This window comes from Urocitellus parryii, chromosome 7 (genome assembly GCF_045843805.1).
Source record: "Urocitellus parryii isolate mUroPar1 chromosome 7, mUroPar1.hap1, whole genome shotgun sequence".
In the NCBI taxonomy this organism is placed as follows: domain Eukaryota; kingdom Metazoa; phylum Chordata; class Mammalia; order Rodentia; family Sciuridae; genus Urocitellus; species Urocitellus parryii.
Window position 1 is genome coordinate 168,088,092 of NC_135537.1, and position 11,538 is coordinate 168,099,629.

General features: G+C 37.6%; 1 protein-coding gene across 1 annotated transcript in view; it reads left to right on the plus strand.

The window, feature by feature from the left end:
- Efcab3 (EF-hand calcium binding domain 3) overlaps positions 1 to 11,232 on the plus strand; it is a 60,349-nt gene extending 49,117 nt beyond the window's left edge. Inside the window, exons 14-17 of the mRNA XM_077801287.1 lie at positions 748 to 941; positions 1,284 to 1,468; positions 8,033 to 8,155; positions 10,906 to 11,232. Of these exons, the coding sequence (XP_077657413.1) occupies positions 748 to 941; positions 1,284 to 1,468; positions 8,033 to 8,155; positions 10,906 to 11,232 (829 nt within the window). The remainder of the gene's footprint in view (positions 1 to 747; positions 942 to 1,283; positions 1,469 to 8,032; positions 8,156 to 10,905) is intronic.
- The last annotated feature ends 306 nt before the right edge of the window (positions 11,233 to 11,538 follow it).

Sequence of the window (11,538 nt, forward strand, 5' to 3'; positions counted from 1 at the left end):
GTGTCCCCATATCCTCACCAACACATATTATTGTTTTTATTCTTAATAGCTGCCATTCTGACTGGAGTGAGATGAAATCTTAAGAGTAGTTTTGATTTGCATTTCTCTAAATCCTCCCTTTTAATTTTTATTTCGAGACAGGATCTCACTAAATTGCTGAAGCTAGCCTCCAACTTGTGATCCTCCTGCCTCAGTATCCAGAGCACTGGGATTACAGTGTGTACCACCATATCCAGTTGTCAATGGCCTTAAGTATTTATTTTTCTACATAAGACCATGAAGTCTTGGAGAAGAGGAAGGAAACCAAAGTTGAAGAACTACAGATATAAAATAGTCAAATGGCCTATGGAAGCTGGGTGCAGTAGCACACACCTATAATCCCAGCTACTCGGGAGGTTGAGGCAGGAAGATCACAAGTTCAAAGTCAGTCTAGGCAATTTGATAAGGCCCTCAGCAACTTACTGAGACCCTGTCTCAAAATTTTAAAATAAAAGGTCACTTTTATTTTAAAATAAAAAGCACTTCTAGGTACAATCCCCAGAACCAAAAAAAAAAAAAAAAAAAGGGAAAGGGTCCGTGAAAAGTATCAGAATATTCTTAAATGTCACAGGACTAGACACTCAAATATTATTGAATGATTATGCAAAATAAATTTACTCAGCATATGTAACTTATAATTAATAACTTTTTCTTTTTGTCCTATAACTCTTTTTATCCACTTCTGAACTACTTTTTCTTTTTTTAAAGCTATTTCCGAAGAAAATTCCAGGAGGCCAGTGGAGAAATATTGTGGAATCCCCATTCTAGGGAATATGGAAAAAGGAGATTTATGCCAGATATGTGCACACCTCCAAGCTCAAGCACCGCTGCCTTTGCTAATGCTGCTCGGGTTGCAATAATGAAAGAAAAGGATTTATTTAAATTTCTTGAAGAGCTCAAAAGTAAGAGCCATTTGTTCCCTCCCCACTTTTTAAAAGTATTTATTTATATGACTACTCAGAAATAAAACCTAGAGGCCAAGAGCAGGGCCTGAGACTCTTCTGAATTACTGCTCTCTGTCACACAAATACCATTTGGATGCACAGGTATCCCTCACCTGAGTCTTCAGATTCCTGGGTGAAGCCTAAAGTCTGCAGATGGGTGTGGAGTAGAAACAGGAAAGTGAAGGAGGGCCCATGACCAGTGAGAGAAGAATAGGGAAAAAGCAAAATAGGCACCACATTTGTCTTTTATGGGAACGTCTTACGTTGTTAGTGATACCATTTTTGTTTTTATCTTTTTAGGATGCAATTTCCATTCAGATAGCCCATATTCAAAAATACCCATCTTTCCATTGTTTCCTAATGTGGATGGGGTGGTGATGGGAAAGCCATTCAGAGACACACAAAAATTAGAAATGCTAAGGAGAAAGGAGCCTCTGAATTTCTTTGAGGACTATTTTTTCCATAAAAGAGACTGGAAAACACAGGTGAGATTTAGGTTATGTCACATTAGCTAATTTAAATCTTACATTTTTAAGTACCAATTTAACAGAACTAATAACATGCTTTTTATTTTTAGTCATTATATTTCAAACCAGATTCCATAACCACGTTCCTAAATATAAGCCCAGATGTAGATACTTCATTTAATTTCAACAAATTGTTAAGACTTACTGAAAAATGACCATCCTAAATTTGGGGTTGGGATATAGAATTCAAGAATAATAACACTAGAAGGCCTGAAGTCTATCTCCACTGCTCCCCCACTGTGTCAGGGATTTGAAGCTATATTTTGGACTCCCTTGACCATCTCAAGACTGTAGTTGGCCAGACACCATGGGATGAGAGGACCAGGTCCACACAAATTAAGCAATGGTGTGAGGAGAGGGACCATTCTGACCTTGACCCAGAATCCCAGCTGTACCTCTGGCCCTGCTTTAAGCTCTATTGTCTCTAACGTATTTTTCCCTGAAAATTTTGTCCTCATTAGTTTTAAGGTCACAGGTAAATATGCTCATGTTTTCAGAGGTATTCTCTCAGGAAGCTCTGGCCTTACCCCAGATTGGTTGCAGTTCTCCCTGCTTGAACAAAAGAATTAAGATTTGTCTAGAAACCAGCCCAGGCTATAGGGGCATATATTGAATTCCAGAGGTCCATGCCTGGTTCACCTCATTATGAAATCACTAGAAGGCCCTTCAAACATAGGGTTTTTATGTGATTCTGGAGGGATATCACTGTCAAAAATTACCTTGAGGTCAGACTTTTACTTTATCTCCCCAAACAAAGTCACACCCAGGCACATGTCACTGATAAGATGGAAATAAGAGGACACTCATCCCTCTTTAAATTTATGTGCCAAGGGGCTGAGGTTGTAGCTCAATGATAGAGCACTTGCCTAACATGTGTGAGGCACTGGGTTAGATCCTCAGCACTAAATTAAATAAAGGTATAAAAAAATTCCACTATAAAAAATTATGTCCTAACATTGAGTCACCCCTCTCCCATTATTTTTATCATCAGTTTCTCCAACTAGAATATAAAGTTCATGTAGACAAGAACCTTATTTCTTTTGCTAAGTATCTCTAGCACTTAAAACAAAGCCTGGCCTTTTTTTTTTTTTTTTTTTTTTTTGGTCTGATTTGGTGCTAAGAATCAAACCCAGAGCCTCAAACATGCTAAGTATATATACTCTACCACTGAGCTACACTCCTAGCCCCTTTGGATGAAAGAAAATTATAACACAAATAGTTTGTTTTTTGAGGGCATCCTATGTGTTAATAATTTTAATAGAGAAAGCACCAATGGCTTGCTATATTGTCACCTGGCTTCTACTTTTGTCCTTTTCAATCTGTTCTCTATACACTAACCAAAATGGCTCTGTTAAATTGAGCTTGAAATCTGCTCCCTCAGAGATTAAAAACAAAATCTTTATGACAATTTAGATCCTACAAAATCTAAATCTAAGCCTTTCAATAACTTCAACCACTAGTAGCTATTTGCATTTAAATTAATAAATCCTGTTCTTCTGTCCTTCTAACCACATTTCAAATGCTCAGTAACCATATGTGGCAAATGGACATCATATTAGATGGCACAAAAATAGGACATTTCCATCACTGTGAAAAGTTCTATTGGACATCACCGACTTAGACCCTCCCTGCAGATCCAACGATCTCTCTTACCACTGCTCACCTTCCAGCGCACTTCACTCTACCTGCAATGTCTCATTACTGTGCCTTACATATCAGACTTGCTTCCATCTCACTCTAGCTTTGTTCTTCCCTCTGCTTGAATGCTGTTACCTAGATATCTGCATAGCTCTCTCCCTTGCCTCTTTCAGGTCTTGTCTCAAATGTCATTTCAGAATGCCTTCTCTAGCAATCATATTAAAATGACAATCCCCACATTGTTAATGTGCAAGTGCCACTTAATTGTTCACTTCAGATGGATAATTTTATTTTATATGAATTTTCATCTCAATAAATTTAACATGTATTTAAATAAAATCACACCTCTAATGGTGCACACCTCTAATCCTAATAACTCAGGAGGCTGAGATTGGAGGATCACAAGTTGAAGGCCAGCCTCAGAAGTTGGTGAGAGAACCTAAGCAATGTGGGGAGACCTTGTCCCCCCAAAATAAAATAAAATAATTAGGCCAGGTGTAGTGGTGCACTCCTGTAATCCCATTGGCTTTGGAGGCTGAGGCTGGAGGACTGTGAGTTCACAGCCAGTCTCATCAACTCAGCAACTAAAATATAAAAAAGGGTTGTGGATGTGGCTCAATGTTAAGTGACCCTGGGTTCAATCCCTGGTACAGAAAAAAATTTTAATCAAAGAAATAAAAAATCTACAACTTCCAATATCCCCATCCCCTTCCCTGATTTTCTCCATAACATTTATTACCAGCTAATATATTACATACTTCATGTAATAGGTCACATATTTTACATATATATGTATATTACATCTACATCCACTTTATCTAATATTTATGTCCATATATATTATACTTCATCTAATATGCTATAAGATATAAATTTACATTTATAATAATAGAATATATGTATAAATATATAGTATGTTAAATAATGTATATATACATTATGAGATCTCATGTACTGTGTGGTAGATCTATTCTAATATACTATAACATCTAATCTACTGTATACTTGTAAATGTTAATTGGAACCAGGAAATGGGATTTTCAAGTTTTAGAATGAAAGTAATGGAGCTATATGAACACTCCCCCACCCATCCAGCTGTTCTTCATTGCCCAACCCACTCACAGATTCCCCATGAGAACATAAAAATACTGGATGATATTAAATTAAATTAAATGGCAAACATTACAAAATGTATTTGGCAGGTCACAGCAGTGCACACCTATAATCTCAGCTACTCAGGAGGCTGAGGCAGAAGGATTATAGGTTAGAGGCCATCCTTGGCAATTTAGCAAGACTCTATATCTAATAAAAACAAAAAAGGACTGGGTATGTAGCTCACTGGGGTTCAATTCCCAGTACAATAAATAAAGTATTCAAATCAAGGAAAATTCTCAAGTTTCAGAAAGCAAGAGAGAGCTGGCACAGTGGTGCACACCTGTAATCCCAGTGCCTTGGGAGGCTGAGGTTAGAAGGATCTCAAATTCAAGGCCAACCTTAGCAACTTAGCAAGACTCTGTCTCAAAATAAAAATAAAAAGGACTGGGGATATAGCTCAGTGGTAAGCTCTCCTAGGTTCAATTACCAGTAGCAATAAATACATAAGTTTTAAAAAATGAAAAATAAAAACAAAATGCAAGAGAGAACCTAAAGCCAGAATGACAAGCTCATAAAGTGGCCCTGGGAGTGGCCAGGGAGGGGAGGCAGGTAGAGAACATGGCTCCAGGCCCTCATGTCTAGGGGCTAGGGTAGGGGGAACCATCCAGGATGAGGAAATATGTACCCCTAGAGATAAGCTGGCAATTGAGACCTTTACAAAAAAACAAATTTTGGAAGGGCTGCCCTCTCAGAGAAAAGAGAAGTAAAAAATTCTACAGAGGCATAAATTTGATTTGCCAAAGCTCTGAATGGAAAAGCAAGTATTTTGTGATAAATTTCAAAGTTGAGATTGTGAAATACATGGATATGCTATCTGAATTTATAATTTCCATATTTGATGAAATCTCTAAGCTTTAAAATTATCCTAAAAACTGTTTTTAGGGTCTGGGGATGTAGTTCAGCAGTAGAGTGCTTTCCCAGCATGAGGCCTTGAGTTTGATCTCCAGCACTGAAGTAAAATTATATATATATATATATATATATATATATATATATATAAATTTAAAAACTGACTTCAGACTATAGCTACCTTGAGAAGTCTGCCAGACACAAACATATCCAAATCCTAGGAATCTCATGGTACACACACACACACACACACACACACACAATTCTTTGGAAGATAGGCAACAATTACAGTCATACAAGGAAATAATCTATTCTGAAAAAGTCAGCAATAAAATAAATAGGAGTAGCATTACAATAATTCAATATAACAGAGTTAATGTCTAAAACACTATTAAAGTAAATACTACTTTTTTCTGGGTCTGATGGTACCTACCTATAATCCCAGAGACTCGGGAGGCAGAGGCAGAAAGAATTCAAGTTAAAGGCCAGCCTCAGCAACTTAGCAAGGCCCTAACAATTTAGTGAGACCCTCTCTCAAAATAAAAATAAAAGGGGCTGGGGATGTGGCTCAGTGGTAAAGAACACTTGGCTTCAATTCCCAGTACCAATAATAATAATAATAATAAATTATTATTATTATTATTATTATTATTATTATTAAATTAAATCTACTCTCTTTAAATAATTAAAGAGAAATTTCAAAAAGAATAGAAAACCTAATTGGGGGTGGGGGCTGTATACAGAATGGGGGAAGAGGGCTCATTTGAAAAGAACCAAATGGAACTACTAGAGATGAAAAATACAGCATTCAGGGGCTGGGATTGTGATAGAGCACTCACCTAGCACATGTGAGGCCCTGGATTCGATCCTCAGCACCACATAAAAATAGATAAATAAAATAAAGATATTGTATCTAACTACAATTTAAAAATGAATATATTTTTAAAATACAGCATTTAGTTAAAAAATAAACAGTAGATTATTTATAGTAAGAAGACTGTGAACTGGAAGACAGAGCTGAGGAACTTACCTAAACTGCAACACAAAGAAAAACTAAAGGAAAAGATAATAAACATGAAGGGTAACATGAGCAATTCCAACAGAATACAAAAAGAGCTCCAAAAGGAAAAAAATGGAGTGGAGAAGAATCAATATTTGAATAGATAATGGCTGAGAATTACATAAATTCTGATGATTATCTAAAGTGATGAAAAAATTGAATTCTTAGATTAAAGAAAACACTCTGGAGCAAGGTACATAAATGTAAAACCAACTTGAAACACTGCAGTGAAATTAAAAATCATGGGAAAAAAAACACTTTAAAAGCAACCATAGGGCCGGGGTTGTGGCTCAGTGGTAGAGTGCTGTATGAGGTACTGGTTTGATCCTCAGCACCACATAAAAATAAACAAATAAAATAAAGGTATTGTGTCCATCTACAACTAAAATATATATTTTTTTAAAAAAGCAACCATAGAGGACTGGAGATTTGGCTCTGTGGTAGAACACCTGCCTGGCATGCATAGGGTCCTGATTTCAATTCCTAGCAACACACACACACAAAGGCATTTCAAGACAGCAATAACAGAACATTAAACCAAATGCAGGGCATTCCTAAGTGTGACCCCTATATAATTGTACAGATCACATGTCCACGAAGCTGGCCCTTAGAGAAAGGAAAAGTGAAGGGATAAGATCCCAGGAAGGACCAGGCATGATGGTTCATGCCTGTAATCCCACAGCTGAGACAGGAGGATCTCAAGTTCAAGACCAGCCTCAACAATTTAGCCATGCCCTAAACAACTTAGCAAGACCCTGTCTCAAAATAAGAAAGAAAAAGGGCTGGGGATGTGGCTCAGTAGTTCAGCACCTCTGGGTTCAATCCCAGATACCAAAAAACAAACAAACAAACAAAAAAAACCCAGGAAGGAACAAATAGAGAATACAGGATTGAGTTTGCCCTAGGAAATCAGGAAAAACATTCTCATATAAAAGGAAAAGATGAAAAAATAGTTAAAGGATGGAGAAATCATAGGGTAGGCAGAAGAGTTAAGAGAATTCATGTTAGATAGCTTTAAAGAGACAAGATCAGCCAGGCATGTTGGCATACAATTAATTCTGGCTACTCAGGAGGCTGAGGATCACAAGTTTGAGGCCAGCCTGAGCAATTTAGTAAGACTCTACCACCAAATTAAAAATAAAAATGGCTGGGGATGTAGCTCAGTGGTAGAGCAGTTGCCTAGCACATGCAAAGCCCTGGGTTTAATCTCCAATACCATAAACAAACAGAAAAAGAGCCAAAATCATCAGTTGAGAAAGTTTGAAGATCTGGCTTCCAGCAGCCACTATGATAAGAGTGGATGAAGAAAGAGAATGTCAAGCAGTACTAAAGGCCTGGACAGGACTACATGACAAGACATTTTCAAAAAGAGCAAGCAGTATATGTAATTTTCACTAGCAATTGTTCAATAGCACAGTACAGGGGAAATAGCCATGGATTGCCTGTCAGAAGTCTGGAAGTAATAGAGGTGGTACTCTGTGGAGGGTACCTTCATTTTGGGTGCTTGTAATAGCTTGGGACGTTTGGCTCAAGATGGAGTTGGCTCCTCTTTATTCTCCATATCTAGTCAATAAGCCATCTGATCTGTATTTCTCTTATGAATAGGTTTTGTCATTATTAAAGAACCTTTACTAAATATCCAATTTACATTTGGCACTATTCTAGGGGCTCCAACACAACTGACAAATAGTTAACAATAACCTTATAAATCATATGCAAATTCTCTCATACTGAAATATATTTTTGTTTATTATATATTTATGTATGTATAATTCAAACTAAAATGTATTACTAATCTTCTTTTTTAAATGTACATAAAGGCAGCAAACATAAAGCCTGTGAACATTTCTTCAAACTATTCAGATGACATCCTTGCCATCAATCAAATACTCAAGAAAAAGCACAGATGGACAGTGGCTGATGCAGCTGCTATTAAACAGCACGTGAGTATTCATAGTTGAATGCCTTCCCAGCCACATTAACAAAAATATTTTCCATTTCAATACTCTCCCATAAACCCAAGAGCATTTTTATCTGCTCCCTGTCTTTAAAATGAAACAAGATAGAAAGATGATCATGGTGATATACATATGTAATCCCAGCAACTTGAGAGGCTGAGTCAGGAGGAGCATGGGTTCAAGGACAGTCTGGGCAACTTTGCAAGACTCTGTCTCAAAATAAAACATAAAAAGGACAAGGGATGTAGCTCAATGGTAGAGCACCCTTGGGTTCAATTCCTAGTACAAAAAAAATTAAAATGAAACACGATGGTTTCTCATTTGTATCCACTGTAATGATAATATTTTTTGCTCTATAATCAAACAGATTCAAATGTTAAATGTTAGGATTCATCCTGGTAATCACCTAAATAGGTATACCTAGTATCGGTTCTATAACATTCATTTGTTTCATGATAGAAATATCAAACAAATTAAGGTAATAAATCCACTGTCACCATGAGTGATGTACTCAGAATTGAGATGAATGAAAGCATCATCATTATAGCAACTAACAATGTTAACAATAGCTTAAAGGTACTTTGCAAGTGCTAGACACAGCACTATACAAATATTCTACAAGTGCTCTACAGGTACTGATTCATTTAATTATCACAACAACTCTTTGAGACAAGTACTGTTATTATTCCTTGTCATTTTACAGATGTGCATAAAAAGGTTAAGGCACTAAATTAGTAAGGAACAGATTAAGGATTATAAACATGGGGAGAGTGGCTCCAGAATAAACACTTTTAACAACTCTATGCTTCCTGTCTAGTTTTATGTCCTAACTTTTAGCAATTTATATACCCCACAGAAAAAGAGCAGGATATAATTATTTTTTGCCACTTCTTTTCTGCATTTTGTGTGTGTGTGTTTGGGCCATACTAGGAATTGAACCCAGAAGCTCTCTACCAAAGAGCTACATCCCCACTTCTTTTTATTTTTTTGAGACAGAGACTCACTAAGTTGCCAAGGTTGACCTTGAATTTGTGATCCTATTGCCTCAGCCTCCTGTCCCTCTGCACTTGATACTAACAATCAAGCTCTCCTTGACTTGGGTTGGGATAAATGAACTCTGTGTGTTCTGTAGTACACGCCACAGAAACAGAGGAGCGAGCTCCCAACAGTCTCATCGTGGTACACACGCACACTAGAGTAAAAGGAAGCTGCATATAGCTAGAGGCCTCCATCCCTGGGGCACCAACTGCCTCAAGGGCTAAGAAGCTTGAGATCAAATAGTTTGGCATCCTTGTAATACAGTCACAGCAGAACACTGGCATCTCTGTATCAGGTAAAGGAATAGCTAGAGTGACATTCTTTGAGCTATTTCAATCTACCTTCCTTGTTTTAGCCATCACCCGTATAATGATTCTTAAATTTGTCCCAAGCCTAGACTTTTTTCCTGTACTTTGTCTCAATGATCTACTTGAAAAAAGTTCCACCTCTATGCTGTCTCATAGCACATAAAATTCAACATGCTCTAACCGCTTCTCATCTTCTGCAGCAAACTGGCTCTACCTAGGAATTCTGCATCTCAGTTGTTGATACAGAATCCACTCAATCACTGAAGCTTTAACGTCAGGAACTATCCTTAATTTTTGCATTTTTCCTCATTCCACACATCTACCAGTCACCAAACCCATCCTCTCATTCTGGGGAATTTTTGAAATCTGTCTTCATCCCATCCCTATTACCTCTGCCTTAGTTGAGGCCCTCCACAGGTCTCACCTGTATAACAGCCTCCAAGCCCACTATCCTTAGCCATGTAGCTGCTCCCCTCCAACCAATCTCAACACAGCTACCAATGATCTAACATGAAGATCCAACCAGGTCACAATCCTGCTAAAATGCGAAGGCTTCCCTCTCAGCCATGGCAGCCTTTTTCAATTTTCTACTAAACACACTGAAGGATTTATTTCATTACAACATGATTTTCACAAGGAAATGACTCTTCCCACCCATACTGAATCACTGATTTATAAGATTAAGTTTTAAGAGTCTGCTGATTCTCCATTGTCACTCCATCCCTCCCACATTTTTTTCCGGTATTGGGGATTGAACCCAGAGGCATTCTACTACTGAACAACATCCACAGCCTTTTTATTTTTCACCTGAGGCAACGTCTTGCTAAGTTGCCAAGGCTGGCCTTCAACTTGTACTCCTCTTGCCTCAGCCTCTGGAGTCACTGGGATCACAGGCGTGCATCACCATGACCAGCTTTCCCTCCCACTTTCAATGTGACACTCCAGCAATACCAAAGTGCCTGAATCCTCTGATCAATTCCAGAATGCTGACTGTATTTCAGCCTTTGTTTATTCTGTCTCCCCCCTAGAACACCTTCCCATCACCACTCACTCCCTCAATATTACCAGATACTTAAGGACTTAGCTTAACTCTTTTCCCTGGTTCTCCTGTTTTAGGAGATATAATTGGTACTCAATTCAACCTGTCTCCATCCCATACTTCTCCTTATTTTAGTCCATTATATTTTTATAAAAGTTCTTATTATCTCATTATTCCTAAGCAACACATTTTGATTGTCCAGCAACTCTTAGCTCAAATGTCCTTAAGAGGCACTACCTAATGTACAGACTCAATGATTCTCAAATACATAACTCTTGGGCTACTATGATTGTGGTCCACAGGTCAAAGATATTTGGGAGTAACTACAGTAAACTATGTTCTCATTGCAGGTAAAGAGAGCTACAGAAAACTATAATTTAGGAGTTGCCCTTGCACATCGGAAAGAAATGTTAAATCTCTGGCAGAAGATACGAGGGGATCTGATTGGAATAGACACTAACAATGAGTCCTTTTATGACACCTTTTCTACTTATACATGGTCCTGGAATGTTTGCCAAGAATTACTTTCTCCTAAGGACTTACGGTTATATGATGCCTACACCAATAAAAATTTCCCATTTAACTCCGGATTCTCTTCCGGATCGGATGTCAGTGAATGTGACAGAGAGACAGGAAGAAAAAGAAAACGGAAAGGTTTTAGAGTGTTTCAACAATGAAATTTCTACATTTCCTAAACAACTCATCAAAAACTACTTTTTCAGTTATCAAAATTATGATTTCTTGCTTTTGTCTAGTACATTCTTAGCAGCTGGAAATTTTGCCATCTTTTGGATTCTGACCAGTAAAAATCTTTAAGTCATAAAATGGTTTCCTTTCCTAAATCTTTATAAGTAGATGCCACAGTTAGTTCCAGCTACACTCTGCTGCCCCCACCTGGCATAAAACTGCCAGGGCCTCAGCAGGAAAGTTCAAAAAACAGGTAAGCATCTGAGTGAACGACTATAAAAGGGAACTAGTTTTTT